At 53.1% G+C, this 17,517-nt stretch overlaps 2 protein-coding genes across 5 annotated transcripts; one reads left to right on the forward strand and one right to left on the reverse strand.

The window, feature by feature from the left end:
• Positions 1 to 185: 185 nt before the first annotated feature.
• IL11RA (interleukin 11 receptor subunit alpha) lies at positions 186 to 16,324 on the reverse strand. Of its 4 annotated transcripts, none has more exons than XM_047829422.1 (14): positions 16,200 to 16,324; positions 13,161 to 13,260; positions 12,787 to 12,847; positions 11,892 to 12,061; positions 11,641 to 11,755; positions 11,227 to 11,259; positions 10,976 to 11,142; positions 10,138 to 10,301; positions 9,201 to 9,342; positions 8,815 to 8,934; positions 8,606 to 8,702; positions 8,271 to 8,353; positions 4,571 to 4,664; positions 186 to 531 (listed from the first exon to the last, which is right to left on the reverse strand). In XM_047829422.1, exons 2-14 carry the CDS (start codon positions 13,258 to 13,260, stop codon positions 372 to 374), a joined length of 1,506 nt encoding a protein of 501 aa, XP_047685378.1. In that variant the 5' UTR covers positions 16,200 to 16,324; the 3' UTR covers positions 186 to 371. The 4 variants fall into 4 exon arrangements, with proteins under 4 accessions (XP_047685378.1, XP_047685379.1, XP_047685380.1 ...); XM_047829423.1 differs by lacking the exon at positions 16,200 to 16,324 and adding an exon at positions 14,470 to 14,487; XM_047829424.1 differs by lacking the exon at positions 4,571 to 4,664 and having other exon boundaries at positions 367 to 531; positions 16,200 to 16,323.
• Positions 5,526 to 7,224, forward strand: CCL27 (C-C motif chemokine ligand 27). The gene is made up of 3 exons (XM_047829427.1): positions 5,526 to 6,605; positions 6,749 to 6,881; positions 7,080 to 7,224. The coding sequence occupies exons 1-3, from the start codon at positions 6,536 to 6,538 to the stop codon at positions 7,222 to 7,224; spliced, it is 348 nt and encodes a 115-aa protein (XP_047685383.1). The 5' UTR covers positions 5,526 to 6,535.
• Positions 16,325 to 17,517: the final 1,193 nt, after the last annotated feature.

The raw sequence follows: 17,517 nt of genomic DNA on the forward strand, positions 1-17,517 counted from the left end.
GCTCCAGCTCTCCAGTGACATGGTTAGTCTTCCTGGTGACCAGCCCCCAGATGATCCTAAGTCATCTCATCTCTTAGCATAAACTCAGGTGTGACAATCAGCAGGACTCATAAATAACAAAGACACTCCTATTACTTGGGAAATTCAAAGATTTAAAGTCTAACTTTCAGAAATCAGGAACAAAGAGCAGTCAAAATTCTTTATTACACAACAGAAAGGAAAAAATTTCTGGATGTAAAAAAAGAAAGCTTCAGGAGGCCATAAACCAGAGATAACTATAGTCTCACACAGGCTCACACACACATCACGGGACCACCGTGGATTCCCTTACCTTCACTCTCACTCTTCCACTCACTCTCTTCCACACAGTCTCACAGTCTCACACAGGCTCCACACAAAGCAGAAGGATTCCTGCAAGCCACACATTTGCTGCTCCCAAAAATTCTACCCATTTGTCCATCTCTATCCATCTTCCATGGCCCCCCACACAGCACCTCTCCTCTTCTCAGCATACTGATTTCTTGGTCTCCCCTGGAAAGTAAGTAAGCAAATGGTAAGATGAGGGGCAGAGGAGGGATCAGGGAATCTGTGAAAGAGACTGTGAGTTCAGGTCAACACCCAGGTCCAAGTATGTCTGTGAACCTGACAGTGTACATGTGCCAAATGGGTGTGTCCTTGTGATTATGTGTCCTTGTGTACTGTGGGTTTACCTGTGCATTGTGTATATTCCTGTGCAATCTATACATGGGCGTGTGTAGTGTGGGTGTTCCTGTGTCCCATGTGTGCACCTGTGTGATATAGATGTGCCTGTGTCCCCAGTATTCCTACATGGGTCAGTACTCTGGCTGCCCTTCTCTCTAGAGGCTCTATCTCCTTTAGCCTAGGTTTCCAGAGGAAGAAAAGGACAGTGCACATGGATGGGAAAGAGAGGAACATTAAAGCTATGACCCTGGACACAGGCATCCTGAATTCTAGTCAGGACTATGGTCTTCCCACCTTAAAGCCCCTCAAGCCCTAACCCCTACACCCACCCACCCACCCAGCTCTGAATGATGCCAACAACTCTGAGGACTCTCTTGGTGAACCAACACCAATTCCCAGGAACATTTTTGGTGCCTTTTTGCTGCTACCTCCTCCTCAACAATGGCTACAAGGTGCTGTTGCCTTGTGGGTGGGGGGTGAAGAGTAACCAGTCTCTACTTCTCCCAATCACTTGCTCCATCACCTGGGCCTCCACTCACCATCTTACTCCCCTTCTCCTTGCCAAGCTCCTCCCCACAAGGAAGCCCCTGAAACAGGTTCCCAGATATGGTCCTCAGTTTCTGCCCCTCACACCAGGGCCTGCCAGGAAGCTGGGTTTCACGGCTGTTCCATTCCTTCTGATTCCAGGTTCACTGTGCTGAGAGGTCACCAGCTCTGTACACCCCAGAACAGCCCTCGATGGACCACATCACCTGGAAATCGCAGAACTCTGCAAAGGCAAGCCCAGCTCTCCCTTAGCCCTGCCTTCTCCCTCAGAGCCCCTGCCCAAGACACCCGTGACCCTGCCTCTCTTTCCCCTAGAACAAGTACCACAGTCATTAACCCATGACAGTCTCAGAGGGAGCCCCGTGAATCATCAAGGCTCTGAGGAACAAAGGACCAGAAGAGAGGACCAGCCTTCTGGCAACTCTGCACCAGACCTGACCCTGCCGGGACAGGGCCTGCAGTGTGAATGTGAGTCTAAGTGTAAGCAGGGATGAGTGTGGCAGGAGCACAGCTTCTCCTCCACACCCAGACTGTAATGTTTCCAATAAAGCCCAACTAGTACCCACGGATCTGTCTGCCATCTTGTGGCCCAAGCATAGGAAAAGAGGTATGAGACAGGGAGAAAGAAGGTGGGATGAGGGGAGAGAGTAGTTGTCTCCATTCTCCACACTTCAGCCTGAGGGAACTTTCACTTCACTTATTTCTGGTCACTCTCTCCCTTACAGTCCAGCTAGAAGGCTCCCTTCCTCCATCCCCAGACCAACTGGGGCAGCTATGTCCAACGTTTCATAATGGGTTAATTGCTCTTTCTGGACTCTACTGCAGCACCCTCTGTTGCTTCCATCCAGTGTGCTGTGTACTGTAATAATCTGTATTCTCTACTGCTGTATACCCATTCATAGCATGATACATTTGCTGAATTGAATGACAGTAGGAACAAAAATCACAGGAAGATAGCTTTCAGCTCAGAGAGGAAGGGTTGTAACCTTCTGACCATTAACGAGGCCACTCACACAAGTACTCCCGCAGCCTGCTCCATCTAGGCTGGGCCCTCTCTGGAGACCTATTCCTCCTCAGACCCGGGTCATACAAGTGGAATAAGGCAGACAAGAAAGACAAGTGGCAGGGCAGAAGCCAAAGAAAGAGGAGAGAGGATTGGGAAAACAGTACTGGATTGCGTCCCAAAGCTCTTTTCTTGCTCCCTGGTCTCCAGGGAGAGAGCTACAAAATCTGACTCTATCCCTGTAAAACAATGTCCTGTGCTCCACATCCTAGTAATAAGGCCCGACTCCGCCCCCTTAGGATAGATAGACCCTGGCTCCACCTCCAGTGTGTCACTGTGACTCCGCCTCCGTTGAAGGAATGCCCTGACTTCGCTCCTTCCGGGTAATAGGCAAGCCCCACCCCTGGTGCGCGACGGAGTCCCTATGACGTAACGGTAACGGTCTGTTTCCGGGGTGGAGCCAAGGAGGGCGGGAGTTTAGGCTGCGCCGACCCCTCAGCCCCCCTCCAGGTGATCCCCACCCCCGAAATCCTCACCCAGGGCCCCGAATATCCCAGGTCCATGACCGCAAAGCCTTTCTCCCTGATCCCCTAAATGTCCCAGATCCCCGAGGTGACCGACCTCCTAATTTCTTAACGTCTGGTGCCTCCCAATTTTTCAATCCCTCACCCTATCCCGTTGTGGCAATTGAGGCTTCCGGGGGGCACCTGCCTCAGATTACCTGAGAACAGGTCAGACGGGTCCTGAGAATGACAGAGAGGGGGACATGGGGTTGGAGAATCCTTGACCCAATCATGCTGCTCCCCAGGAGACGTTCGGAGCCCAGGACATGTCGGGATTGAGGAGATACGAGGTGGCGCTGGAGGCGGAGGAGGAGTGAGTGGAGGCGGGTTCTGCGGAGGAGGAACCTAGCCGCTCCGGGGTGGGGGAGGGCGCGAGTTCTCTGCGGGCGGGAGGCGTGGGGCCCCTCGAGGGGCGTGGGCTGCGAAGGGAACCGCCTCTAAAGGGCGGGGCGGAGCCTTCCTAGAGAGGGGCGAGGCGTCTGAACCGCAGAGTCTGTGGGGTCAGCCCCGCCCCCCCGGCCGGCTCTGCCTTCTCTCCGCAGGATCTACTGGGGTTGCTTCTACTTTTTCCCCTGGCTGCGCATGTGGCGGAGGGACAGGAGGTGAGGGGGCTGCGACGCCGCGGACCCGCCCGGGGCATACGAGGCTCAGCCTCGGGGGACGGATGGGGGTAATCTGGGAGTCCCCTCCTTGCCTTACGCCAGTGTCGGGTTGCCCTGCAGCTCGGCGCATCCGCGGGAGCAGAAGTTGGAGCCTCTGCGAGGCCTGATGAGCTGTCTGTCAAGCGGACTGGGCCCTGCCCCCCAGCGCTCGGGTCGCGGCCTCCCTCGCCGCACCCCCGCCGCCACTGCCCAGCCAGCCGGTGCATTAAAGATTTAAACCGAAGTCACCATGCTGCCCTCCTGACTCTGCCGCCGCTGCCGCCATTCGGTCTGGGAGCCCCTCTACACGCCTGCTTCTCGTTACTGACAGGGCCTCCCTCCCTGATTGGGTGCCCTTCCATATCCAGGCCCCCGTTATTCCTCAGGATCCCTCATCAGTATCAGGCCTCCCATTACTGTCTTTAACTGCCCTCCACCACCTAACCTCCCCACCCCTCCCTGTAAGTAGCCTATATGCAGAGAACTAAATAGTCCTGTCCTGGTCTTTTCTCCCACCCGTATCCCCACATAGATGTGTTCCACTTCCCTCCTAGAAAGGACTTTGCCAGGTGTCTGAAGCATCTTCTTTGTCTGAGAGTGAATCTAAAATATTTTAAGCCCAGGGTTGTAGGAAGTAGGCGGGGAGGGGAGGGGAAGATTCTTAGAGGCTGACTCCCTCAACCTGCCACAGGGGAATTACTTGGGACTGTTGGAGATCTTTCTTACAGTTAATAACCCAACTTTTGGCTCCTCCAGTCTTTTCCCGGGTTTAAAGATACTTGGCATCAGCTTACCCAACAGTTCTTGCTGTGTCCCTAGAACTCAAAGGCCACTGCTCCCTGCCACCCCTTTCTATCTTGTCATCTAGTTAACCTGAGACCCTCTAGGTCCTAAAGTGCTAAGGGTAAGGGCCTCCTGGTGGGCCTGCTTCTGTTAGGGACTGGTTCCAGCATCAGAAAAGGTACCAGAAGATTAAGTTAAAGAGACAGCCCAGTGTATGGATGAGGGCAAAGCTAACTTTTAGCCTGGGGCTGCCCCTGCCACAGCAGCTTGTGGCTGGGGAAACCACTTGGCCCTATCTTTGGAGAAGCCAAAGGGGAGAAATGGGTACATACCCAAAAGAACTCATTTCTTGCCTTCCCAGGTGTCTGGACCGATTGGTCCAGAAAAGACCACAAAGTATATGGCAGACAGCCAGCTGATGGAGATCTGTAATAAAACAATGACACCTCAAGAGCTGCACCTGAGCTCTGGGGTACATGTCCGGACTGGAGGGTGGGAGAGAGACCCTAAGGCCTCTGGTACTATCAGTTCAAGATGAGTGACCTCTGGGTTGTGGCCACCTTCAAGAACAGACCCAGACTCTTGAGCCATTTCCTCACAATGTCTACATCAAGAACCCTGTCAAAAGTGGAGTACCCTGTCAAGCCCAGGGCCTACACCTCACCAGGACAATATCAGAATTCCTGAGTATTCACAAGACAAACTCCAGGGAAAGACCTTCAAGCCTCACCCTGGACAGAAGAGAGGAGAAACTTGAATTGTTCAGCATGGGAGGGGGACTAGTTCCTACTCTTGGAACTGATGGTCCCTCCTGATTGTTTCAGCAACCCTGCAGCAGAAAGGTGCCCAGGATAGGTTTGGGTCCCTATCCCAAGAGAAGGCCTGCCCCATAGAGGATAGCTGGCCACAGAGCAGAAGGCTGCACAAGGCACCCCTGCAACAACCAGATAAAGTCTGGATTACTGGGTTATGACTCAGTTTATGTTTCGAATACAGAGCAAGACTTGAGGGTTGAAATCCCCAGACCAGGAGTGGGAAATTCTTCAAGGTGCCAGGGGCACTAAACTTAGCAACTTGCCCCCACCATAGGCAGTTCCCAGCTTCCTTGAAAGCACAAGAAGAGGAGGAGAACTTTTGTTTTAGAGGGTCAGGGGAAAAAGGGAATTAGGGCTGGTTAGAGGATAGGAGAGAAGAGACAGGGAGGAGATGAGAGGTTGGGGCTTTAGCAAGAGGATGGGATGCAGAGAGTAAGGGTTGGGGCCTGGGTTGGGGCAGGGGTGGTATTACAGGACCTGGCTGGGGAGCAGGGCCTGGCTGGAATTTGAATAGAACAAAAGAAAGCTCATTGAGCTCTTGAGTCTGATGTCTGCATAAACCAGAGACTGATTCTGGAAACCCCAGGCACCCCTCCTAGCAAGAGGATGGCATTTCTGGGATAGGACTAGGCAAAAACAGGAAGGTAAGATTTCTTGGGTCTTTTCCCTGTTTGACATCAGCAACCTGGCACCAAAGAACTTTACCTTCTTTCATCTTTCCACCCCATCCTTCCTCCCTGTCTCATCTCCCTGGGAAAAGCAGCCCCTACTTCATCATCCCCAAGGTACCCCAGTACCAAAAAGGGCCTTGTCCTGGCTTCTCACTCTGGATGTAACTGTTCCAGCCAAGACTCATCCTCAGCCAGAAGGACTTGCTTTAGGGACCCATTCTCATCAATTTCTCCTGATAAGACAGGCAGGCTAGGACAGGAAGTATATAGAGGGGAAGATGAAGGCAAGTTGGTGCTGGCCTGCCCTCTGCTCCCACCCCACCCAAAATTCCCCTATCAGAATTTGTGTGTGTTCATATGATTGTGTGACTGGATGATTGTGAAGACACAACTGTGTGGGAGTGGGACTTTGAGGCCAACTGGGGCTCTATGATTCTGTCCTTGGTTGTCTGACCATGTGAGGTTGACTGAGTGATTGAGGTGTGACTATGAATGTGACTATGGGTATATGAGTATGAATGTCCATCATGGATACCACTGTGGATCCTTAGCTGCCCTTACTTGGCCACTGTGTCATCAGCCTTCACATCATGCAGTACCCCTCTCTCCAGCTTCTCTGTCCAGGGCTTAGAAGCCATGGGAAATGGCAGCCCTAGAAGAGGAAGGGGTCTGTGGCAATTAGGGCTCAGGAATGTCACAGGATGAGCAATACATCTTCACCTGCCTCTGACTCACCTGGTGCCCCAGGTAAAAGGCACCCAGATAAAAGGTAGGGGAGGAGGAGAAGAGAGAAGTATCCAAGCTGAGCAGCATGAAGGGGCCCTCACCCACAAGCAGCCTCCTTCTGCTACTGCTGCTGCTGACCCCAGACCCTGGAGCAGGTGAGTGCTTGGGGGTCTAGAAGGCCAGGGATTTGGGTAAATGGGGTGGAGGGAAAGGGACCCAGGAAGTCCATCCTCCAGCTGTCTGATAGAAGGGTTTGGGGTTAGGAGTCCTCTGAACACATGGCCCCATTGTCCCCTAGCACTGCTACTGTCACCCAGCATTACCTGCTGTACTCAGCTCTACCGCCAGCCACTCTCGAACAAGCTACTAAGGAAAGTCATCCGGGTGGAACTGCAGGAAGCTGATGGGGACTGTCACCTCCAGGCCTTCGTGTGAGCTCTGACCCTGCCCCTCATATTGACCCCTGACTCTGACCTCAGTCCCAACCTGATGCTGACCCCAACCCCAGCCCCAGCCCCAGTTGCTAATTCTGATGCTGACTCAGGTTTTCATTTAGCCTTTGCCCTAACCCCTGGACCCTAATGTCATCTCCAAGCTATGACTATGGCTTTGCACCTTTCCTTTCCCAGGCTTCACTTGTCTCGACGCAGTGTCTGCATCCATCCTCAGAACCGCAGCCTGGCTCGGTGGTTTGAGCGCCAAGGGAGGAGATTCCAGGGTATTCTGCCTAACCTGAATTTGGAGCTGATAGGGAAAATGGACCAGGGGCCCTAATAGCCAAAATAATAAAGCATCATTGGATAATAGTCTCTGACTGTGGTCTCCAAGTTCTATGCGTTCTCCTGTGAGCCCTGAATCTGAAGCTGGGTGACATGTCAATAAACAGAAGAACCTCTTCATTCTCTTTATTCACATCTTCACAAACCCCTCCAGGGGCAAGGTCAAGAGCCAAGGACCCACACATACTCCCCAGGCACCTACATGCATAAATTTAGAGAACACACATTCCCTACCTCACATACACATGGGCACACATGGACACAAACGTACTCATCTACACACATTACTCTGGTAGACCTCCAACTCTGAGATGAAATCAGACGTCTGGATACTTCCAGCTGGCAGGTTGGGAACACAGAGTCTCATAGAAATGGGCTCCAAACAGAACTTCCAGCTGAGGCCACTCCCTGCCCCCCTGCCTCCATGGGGATCTTTCCTGCCTGGGTTTTATCTGTCTGTCCATCCACACCAGCAAGACAGAGTTACAGGTGGAATCAGCTGAAGCCCTCCTGGGTCATCTACAGGTTTGGGGCTCCTAGAAGAAGCAGGAAGCAAATCAAGGGAGATAATAGGACTGGATCTTGGCCCAGACACCCTGAGAATGAAGGAAGGGACCCAGCTCTGAGCCCAACACTTCAAGAATGAATAGGGGTGCCCAGCTCTGATTGAACCCCAATACCCTAAAGATGAGGGAGTATAACTAGTTCTAGGCCCAGGTACATTAAGAATAAGGGAGAGGACCCAGCTCTGATCCAAGATACCCCAAGAATCAGGATAGATGTCCAACTCTGAGCTTAACACCCTGAAAATAAGGGGCCCATCTAGGATCCCCAATACTGTGTAAGAGAAGGAAGAGACTGCATTCTGAGCCCAAGGACTCAAGAATGAAAGTTCCATTCCTGAGCTCAGACAGAAGAATGAAGTGACCCAACTCTGATTTCCAACACTCTTACAATGACTAGAGCATCTGGCTCTTAATCCAGACACTCAAAATGAGGGCACACATCTCCATGTCCAAACCTCCTAGAGGTCCTACTCACCTGGAAGTTTGTCCACTGGAATCACTGGAGCCAAGAACCCAGGCTTTTGGGGTCCATCCTTACCATCTGGTCTCAGTCTCAGCCTAGAGCATAAAAAGGCAGCTGTCTCCCTGACAATGGTGGGGCATCTGTCTCCTCCAAAACAGTGTATTAGTAAAGGGTCAGGAGAAAAATCAGTGAAAATAATGAAGTTGGGGGTTGGAGGGAGTAGGGGAATCATTCCAGAATCATAAATTTTTCAGTGGGAAATCATGAAGGGTGGGAATGGGTTTGGTCTGTGGGTATTAGAGCATCTGTGTGGGATCAGAATTTGAGAGCCAATGGCAGTTACTTACCAGAGCCCCAGTGCCAGGGCCCCAGCCGCCAGTCCGAGGAAAGAGAATATTCCCAAAGATGCCAGCACCGCTACCTGCTCCAGGGGGTCCCTGTGGTCTGGGGGAGGGGAGGGTCACATGCCACTGTGAGAGTGAGGCTGCCTAACCAAATCCTTTCTCTCTGGGGCTTTCCTGTCCTCTACAACCTTGGTTCACCTGCCCAAGCTCACCAAGTGGCCGTGGATCTGGCAAGAGGGAGGGCCTGGGGGAAGCGGGGCAGTCTGCCTGAGGCTCCTCCTCCAGCTGCTTGTGTGGCTGGCCCCCAGCTGGTATCTCCTTTGGCAGGGGCCCTGAAGGGAGGGGAGACCTGAGAAGAATTGCCCACACGAGGAAGAGCGGGGGAGGGTACCCAGGAGGTGGAAGCTGAAAGGGGAGAGCCAGCTTCTGGGGACCTAACAGAGGTGGAAGCTGAGGGGCAGAGCTTAAGCGAGGGCGGGGCCGCAGGCAACCCAAGCTGAAGCGAAGAAGACCATAGACCCGAAAACCCATCCAGCTGACAGAGACTGTGGGGCCGGCTCTCCGCCCATGCCCTGGGCTCAGGGGCTCAGTCTCTCACCAATGCTTGGAGTCCCCCAGGCCTCGGGGCTCCAGGCACTCCAGGTGCCAGCATCCAGAAAGTCCCGGGCACTGACTCGTACAGCATGGGGCAGCCCAGCCACAGCATCCGTGATCACTTCCTCCAATCCAGCTGGCTCCACCTGGGAATGAAGATGGTTCCTTGGCCCATTATCCAGGTTGTAAGTGCCAAGACTACCTGCCTTCCAGACTCAGTTAGCAAACAGCACCCCTTCCTCCCAGTCCTGTCCCTGTCAGACTGCTGGAGCCATCTGGCCTCATGTGGGGTGGCTGGTGGTGTCAGGCCTACACCTAGTGTTTGAAAAACAAAAGTACATAGTGGTTATGTAGACAGGCTGTGTCATCAGACTGCCAAGTTTCAAATCTTTGCTATATCACTTGGGCTGCTCTGTGCCTCGGTTTCTTCATTTGTAAAGTAGAGGTGAATGTACCTGAACAAGATAATGCATGTAAAATGTGTAGTATGGCGCCTGGCGAGCAGACAGAGCTCCATAAATATTGGTTATTACCTGAGGCAGCTGCTCCCCTGACTTGATGCTAGCCAATCTTTAACATCTCCAGAGGTGGGAATTCACTATTATCTTCATCTGGGTGTATGAATGTTTGTATGAGGTTGTGCCTCTGGGTGAAAGGCACTCCTTTTCCTAGAAAAGTTATTTGTAAAAAGCCACTCCTGTCTTCCCACAGATGGGTTTATGTTAGAGTTACAGCCCCCCAGGGCAGAGGCTAGGCCTGTCAGGCCCTGCTCCAACCCAAGCACCCAGCACAAAGGCTGGCCCATGGACAGCACTGTATGGGGGGAGGTTACAGGACTTCAGTGACCTGCTAGTGTGCCAGAAAGTAATGAAGAATAACCAGGAACATGAAACCAGAGACAGAACCTATAGCCCCAGATTGGGACATACTCCAGGTCTCACCGTGGACCAGGCTGGATGCTGCGCTGGACGGTACTGCAGTCGGAACTTGAGCAGAAAGTGGGGCTGGCGGGGCCAGGAGGCTGGGTATGTCCAGCTGGCACGCAGGCGGCGGGGGTAGCCAGGTACCGACTCTACTTGAAGCCCCTGAGGTGGGTCAGGGCGCACTGAGGGGAGTGGAGACACAAAGTCAGGACAGGCAGCAGGTACCCATCCCTTCTCCCCACTACCTCCTAAGGGAAGGTGGGTGCATGCCTAAAGGTACCTGAGGGAGGCACTTCCAAGGGGTATGGGGAAATCTTAAGCTTGACCATCCATTGGGCTCAGGACTTGTCTGTCATCCCTATTATAAAATGAGCTGAGATCTAGGGACAGGTTTTTGAAGTGTTTGTTTAGTGAATTAAAGAGTGATTTTGCTTTCTATTCAAGGAAGAAAATTAACTAGCCTAAATTTCAGCTAGAGCTTTAGTTCCCCCCTCCCACATACAGATCAATAGGAAAGAGAGACCAGCAAGGGCTTACACCAGGCAGGGAGGACATGAGACATGGTGGCCTTCAACACAGGGCTAGAAGCAAAGAGGCAACTCTGGGGCTAGGAAGCCAGGAGGGATAGTGGCAGCAGCCTCTAGAGACTGAAGTAACTCTGCCTGCTGGGCTCTGATCTCTTTGGCTTTTTGGTCTCCATGGGGGCTATCTGTATGTTAAAATGGGGTCTATGTCAGGAAGGAAGTATTTGGGTACTCTGACAGTGGGAGGTTCTGTGTTGGACTATCTGTACTCTGGAGTCCATTTGGGGTCTCTGAGGTGGGGATCTGAGGAAGCAGTAGGAATGAGTACTCACAGATGCTCTGCAAGCTCACATCCAGCAGGCGTGTACTGGCCCCTAGGGGGTTCACCTCAGTCACATTGATTCGGTACTGGCTCCAGAATTCTGCCCCATGGACTACACAGCGGGAAGCCCCTGGGGGATCCTGTGGGCATGGCCAGGGCCCTGTGGATGGACTCATCCTAGGAGGGAGGATGTGATCTTGAGCTTGGAAAGGCTCACTGCGGGACCTAGCTGGAGCCCCCAGCCTCTCTGTTATGTCCTACCTCTGGCCATCAGCTCCTGGTACTGTCTTCTTCCTGGCAGGGAAGGGTGCCATCTGAGTTCAGGAAGGCAAAGAGGATCCTCCCTCTCTCTAAGGCCTTCCTCAAGATCTCCCTCACTGCCCCCCATACCCACGTTGTGCCTGCACGCCCAAATGTATAGGCACAGGGGCGCTTGTGGCTCAGTCATTTAAGCATCTGACTCTTGATTTCAGCGCAAGTCATGATCTCACAGTCATGAGATCAAGACCCATGTCTGGCTCCACACTGACAGTGAGATTCTCTCTCTCTCTCTCCCCCTCTGCTCCTTTCCCACTTGTGTGCATGCTCTCGCTCTCTCTCTCTCTCTCTCTCTCTCTCTCTCAAAATAAACATTAAAAAAAATGTATAGGCACACACACCCAATCATGCACACACCTGTAGGAGGTGAGGTAGCGGGTGGGTAAACCGCTGACCTGACTGGGGCTCCAAGTGCAGGAGAAGTTCTCATAGTCAGCTGCTTGGCAGGAGACAACAGGGCGGGCTGGGGGGTCTAGAGGCAGAGGGTACAACCAGAATCTGAGAAGTCCCGAGGTCCTCCCCATCCCAAAGGGCTTACTCAGGTCCTGGACTCCCTCCAAGAGCCCCTTATCTCATCACTGCCACCCAATACTCTCTCCCCAACTCACAGCCCAGCTGTAGGGTCACAATGCCCTTAAGTGCACCATCCAGGGTCCGGCAGATGTAGGTGCCTTCATCAGTGCTGTCTGCCCGGGCCAAGACCAGTTCATGCCCTAGCCCAGAGTCAGGTCCTTGGAGCAGCCTTGTCTCCCCATCCCGAAACCAGGACACCGGGGCCCTGGGGGTGAGATGACGTATGATAGAGGGAAGATTTAAAGTGTAAGCCATGCCACAGCTCTCCATCGGCTTCTCATTGTGCTTGCAATAAAAACCAGAGTCCTTTTGCTGGCTTACAAAGCCCCTGGTGATCTAGCCCTTGCCTTGCTTTCCTTCTTCAGCTCCTCTCTCTCTCCCCTTCACCCACCACAATCCAGTCACACTTGTGTTCTTTCTGTTCAAGAGTATTGAGCTCATTCACACCTCAGGGCATTTGCACTAGCTGTTCCCTCTGCCTCTTTCCTGACCTTCAGAAATTAGCTTCAATATTACCTCCTCAGAGTAGCCTTCCCTGATTACCAATAAAAAGTAACCAACCAGTTATCAGTTATCTCTTCCACATCACTTTCTTTTGATTTTCTGCCCTGCAGGTACTAGTAACTGGCAAGTACCATACTTATTTGCTTATTGTCCATCTGCCCTACTAGAATGTAACCTCTGCAAGGGCAGGCTTCTTGCCAGGCTTGTGCTCTGCTGGATCCCAGAGCCTAAAATAGACCAGGGACTTGACAGGTGCTCAATACATGTTGGTTGAAATTTTCTGTTGAATAAGGATGGTTTGAGGATTAGGATAGCTAGAGAGGTGAGAATTATAGACACAGGGGGCAAGGATGGGAGGGACATGAGGACTGGACAGAGTAAGAAAGGGTCATGAGTATCAGCCCAATAGGCAGATGGGGCACTTACCCAGAAGTCACTCCAGGGCAACACAGTGTCATGGACCTGCCAGGCTGCCCATACTGGACCCCTGTGGAGGGCACATCTGAGGAGAGGCTCTTTCTTCCTTTCCCTCTCTCCCATCCCAGCCCCCACTCAGTGAGCACAATGGGGTAAGGGGGCAGACTTTTAAGCCCTGTGTGTGTGTGTGGGGGGGGGCGGTCATTGGGTCAAAGCATCATGTTATAATCTGGAGACAGATGTCAGAAGACAGGGTAGAGAGGGAATGTTGCCAGGTTTCATGTCAGGGGTTGGGGAGTCATAGACTAAGCATGGAAAGGGCCCACAGTGAGGGTGGCAAGTCACAAGTCGGAGTTAGAGTCACATAGCAGGATTCTTCTCACCTGGGGGGCCCCAGGCCTGGGGGCAGGGGGAGGAGGTGGACACCAGGGCTATAGCCACGGCCACCAGGACCCTGCTCAGCCCTGAGCAGCTGCTGCTCATCTATGGGGAGAGAGGTAGGGTCAGCAATCCCCCATTCCCAGATTGGAGGCTAAAGCCTGCCTCTTCCTCTTCTAAACTGTGATGTTCTAGGAAGAAAACTAAGGTACCAAATTGGGTAAGGATATCAGAAAACATTAGGGGATCTGATCTAAGTCTCCTTTCCACCATATACCCAGTGCTGCGTGTGCATGCACACACACACACACACACACACACACACACACACACACCCTCACACCCTCCATCTCAGTGCTGGGCCTAGGGCCCAGAACAAAAGCCGGAGGCGACAGACTGTGCCAGCAGTCCCCCCACACACACACCACTCTTGGCACCCACCCCTGGCACCAAGTGCTGGCACCAGCGCAGTCACTCCCATTAACTCCTCCAACCCAGCTGTTGGGAATTCCAGTGTCTACCCCCACCTGGCCCAGGACTACTCTTTGCCTCTGACTGACCTGAGACAGCCTTCATCACCCTTGGGTGGAGGGCTGTCATAGTAGGTCTGAGTCCACTCTGTACTCCTACCATGAGGCCTAGCCCTGCTGTGGCTGCCAGGCCTCTTCTCTCCTGGGCCTGGCTCCTTGGACCACTCATCTGGGCCTGACTCTGGAATCTTGTTGGTCTTGAGCCTGTGAGGCTGGATGGGGCGAGGGTGCAGGCTGAGACTGCAGAGTTAAGCAGATCCAGATGCCTTGGCTGCTGCCAGAGGCTGGGGGCAGGCGAAGAGCCAGGAGATGGAGACAGGGTGTCGGGGAGGGGAGAGGAGGCTGAGAGGAGCTAGGAGCCTGCAGGGAAAGGGGCCTGGAGTGGAGGCTACAGAACCAGGAGATGCTCAGAGATCAGGACTGGGAGGTGGTAGGGGCTCAGTGAGGCAAGGGATGGGCTTGGGCAGCAGGGAAGTAGAAGGGCAGAGGGAGTAAGCAACCATGTGTATATGGAGGTGGGGGTGCTAGGAGAGAGGGATTCTGGATGGGAGAAGGGCAGGATGAGAAAAGCAGTGGGGAAGTGGCCATGCGGACAGGAGAAGAAGCAGAAACAGAGAGGGCCCAGGCAGGCAAGGGCTCCAGGAGAGGAAGAGCACAGATCCCTCTCAAGTAGAGCAGAGTAAGGGCCTCCATGTGTCTGTCTGAATGTGTCTAGTGGCTCACCCCTACCCACTCCCCCACCCCCCACCCCAGAGAACATTTACCCTACGCAGCCCCGCCCTACCTCGGTGATCCCAGTGGTTGAGTGTCCATGGCCTCTAGGACTTCCTCCCACCAGCTACAGCACCCGTCTCAGCTCCACTCAGTTCTGGGACCCCAGAATCATCCCCTCCTTCCCTTTCCCTCCCCCCGCCCCTCTGGGCCCTAGAGCTCAGCCGCCCTGAGCTAGGCCCCCACCTCCCTCTCTCCTCCTCCCTCCTCTCCTTTCACCCCCCTCCCACCCGAGGCCCTGGGAAGGGAAGAGGCCTCCCCCCAGTCTGGAAATGAAGCCACAGGCACAGCCAGGGCCAGCAAGAGGGAAAGGAGGGCTGCTTATATCCCTGTCAGGGAGAGATTCCCTATGTTTTCACCCAGCCACATTCATGTGTGGACTTAATAGACACAATCAATAAAAAGACACTCCCTTGAACACATGTGGACATAACCAAATGAAAAATCAGAGATTCATGCCCCACTCTTTTCACTCCCCAGTAAATATTTCCTTAGGGCATAGTTAGCTGTTTTTTGAGGGGAAAGGAGGCCCCAGGTTGGGGGATATAAAGAAAATCCAGAGTCCAGTTCCTCCGCCCCGGGACGTTCCAGCCATTTCTCACCTCCCCCTCCACTCTTTGGGCCCCAGCACCAGGAAATGCCTTTGGTCCCTTGGTGCCAGATACATAAGACCCACACTTACCCTCAGACACACACTCTCAGATACAGCCACTCACAGTCACATGGATACACTCATTGTCACTCAGACTCATACCCTCACATAGATACACAGATACTTAGCACTCTGCCCCTCCAATGGGGTCACAGCACTCCCTAAAAGAAAATCTTCATCATGGTTTGAGTCCCCTCTTCTAGGGAGCTCTTAGTATGGCAAATCCCACATCTCATCACTGCCCCAGGCCTCCACGTAGCCAAAAAGACAAAGGTGAACAGGGAAGTCAGGCATAGGGGCACAGAGATGCACAGGACATGAGAAGCAGAACTAAAAAGCAGATACACAGAGATACCAGGGGAGACAAAGCTGTGAGGAGACACAGAAAATGACAGCTCTAGGAAAGCAGTAGTAGGGAGAGAAAAAGACATATAAGGAAACTGAGGGAAACAGAAAATAAGGAGCAGTAGACCAATGACAGGGACTCTAGAGCACAGAAAGGAAGGGAAGCCAAGTGTGTTGGGGTGAGTCTGTCTTTTCTGGACATTAAAATAGAAAGGTCAGTCCCACTGACTATTGAAGTTGGTCCCCAAGTACAACACAGCTCCACTTCTAGTCTAACACAGGACACAGGACACACACATAGTACAACTCTCACTCTTGCTCTGCTACTGCTGAAGTCACACAATGGTACACACAAACCCAGCCCCCGACTCTCACACTGGCAGACAGTCTTAAATCCCACAGAGACCTTCCCAAAATACATTCCCCATGTGGTCACAGGCCCTCTCACACAAACACACAACCCAAAAACTGCACATTGACAGAACACATAATCCCACACTTGCACAGCCACATGCAGACTCAACCACACGCACACTGACACACGCAGTCATATTAACTGCCAGTTGCACCAAGTGACACTCAGTTACAGGTCCACACACTGACATCGAGACACACACACACACACACACACACACACACACACTGTCAGTCAATCACTCCAGGCCCTTCAGATCGTACACTACCCTGCCCCGCCCTCTCCTGGCAAGGCTTCCTCCAATACTCCCGCCGGCCCCACCAGGCCTCACCTTCTGCGGCCTCCGCCGCCAGCGCCCTCCGCCCTCGCCCTCTGCCCCGGCCTCTACTCCCTCTCGCCCCGGGGCCCCCGCAGTGGGGGCGGCTCCACCCAGGCACCAATGGAAGGACAAGGGTGAAAAGGGGGAGGGTCTGGGCCCATTGGAGCCTCCAACTGCCAATCACCGCCACCCCACCTCTGCCGGACACTTCCTGTCCCGTCCGGGACTGAGAGAGACGGAGTCTGGAGTTAGATTCCTAGGTCCTTGCCAAGAGTCCTGTCCTGGGACCGCAGGACTGGAAGTTTTCAGGCCCCTCTTCCTTCCATCAGTCCAAAAACAAAACCTCAGGTTCAGTGGCTCAGGAGCCATTGGGCAGGTGACTGGAGGAGCTGTGGTACCCCTGACTCCAGATAAGGACTTGTGTGGTGCGATGGTTCTGAAAGTTTGCCGAACACTGTGGTTTTAAAATTGCCAAGCCACACTCCAAACCAATTAAATCCGAATCTCTGGAAACTGGCCTTGGCATCAGTGTTTAAATTTCCCCAATGATTCCAAAAGGCAGCCAAATCGAGTGTGGGGTCCGGTGTTTGTGTAGGTGTATGCCTTAAGAAACCAGCCAAGGGGCGCCTGGGTGGCACAGTCGGTTAAGCGTCCGACTTCAGCCAGGTCACGATGTTGCGGCCCCGTGAGTTCGAGCCCCGCGTCGGGCTCTGGGCTGATGGCTCAGAGCCTGGAGCCTGTTTCTGATTCTGTGTCTCCCTCTCTCTCTGACCCTCCCCCGTTCATGCTCTGTCTCTCTCTCTGTCCCAAAAATAAATAAACGTTGAAAAAAAAAATTAATTAAAAAAAAAAAAAAGAAAGAAACCAGCCACTCACCCAGGGTTCACATCCACTCCCCAGTCACTGGGACCTCAAGGAAGATGTGTACCATGTCTTTCTGAGCTCCTTCCAGAGACTCCAAGTCCCAGACCCTACCTGTTCAGGGTCTCAAGAAAAAACCCTGGACTGGAAGGCAGGCAGCCAAGGTTCTCCTGGGCCAAGTCATCACTGTCTAGTCTTGGCATGATAGCCCCTGCCAAACTCAGGTCCCTTGAGAGAAGATGAAGATAAAAAGCCTCTGGCCATCCTTGCATTGCTCACAAGCCCTATCCTCACCTAAAAGTTTGGAGGATACTAGGTGGCATCAGGTCTCCTGGGTTGCATGCCCCATTACTGTTACAGTATACATTCTTGCCAAGGAAACCATCCAGAGGAGAGGGAGTAGAACCCAGGGTCCCTCCAAAAACCACCCCCTCCTTCTAGGTGCTGCGGCTCCTAACTCTGATAGCCC

Source organism: Prionailurus viverrinus, chromosome D4, assembly GCF_022837055.1.
Source record: "Prionailurus viverrinus isolate Anna chromosome D4, UM_Priviv_1.0, whole genome shotgun sequence".
NCBI classification, from domain to species: domain Eukaryota; kingdom Metazoa; phylum Chordata; class Mammalia; order Carnivora; family Felidae; genus Prionailurus; species Prionailurus viverrinus.

What these genes read in the sequence shown, in the direction of transcription:
- CCL27 (XM_047829427.1), top strand. Translation starts at nt 6,536, where the DNA reads ATGAAGGGGCCCTCACCCACAAGCAGCCTCCTTCTGCTACTGCTGCTG. An exon ending in GACCCCAGACCCTGGAGCAG is followed by an intron (nt 6,606 to 6,748) that starts GTGAGTGCTTGG and finishes ATTGTCCCCTAG; the next exon opens with CACTGCTACTGTCACCCAGC. An exon ending in TGTCACCTCCAGGCCTTCGT is followed by an intron (nt 6,882 to 7,079) that starts GTGAGCTCTGAC and finishes TTCCTTTCCCAG; the next exon opens with GCTTCACTTGTCTCGACGCA.
- IL11RA (XM_047829422.1), bottom strand. Translation starts at nt 13,260, where the DNA reads ATGAGCAGCAGCTGCTCAGGGCTGAGCAGGGTCCTGGTGGCCGTGGCT. An exon ending in CGCTACCTCACCTCCTACAG is followed by an intron (nt 11,260 to 11,640) that starts GTGTGTGCATGA and finishes CTTCCCTGCCAG; the next exon opens with GAAGAAGACAGTACCAGGAG. An exon ending in GCCCTGGCACTGGGGCTCTG is followed by an intron (nt 8,354 to 8,605) that starts GTAAGTAACTGC and finishes TTTATGCTCTAG; the next exon opens with GCTGAGACTGAGACCAGATG.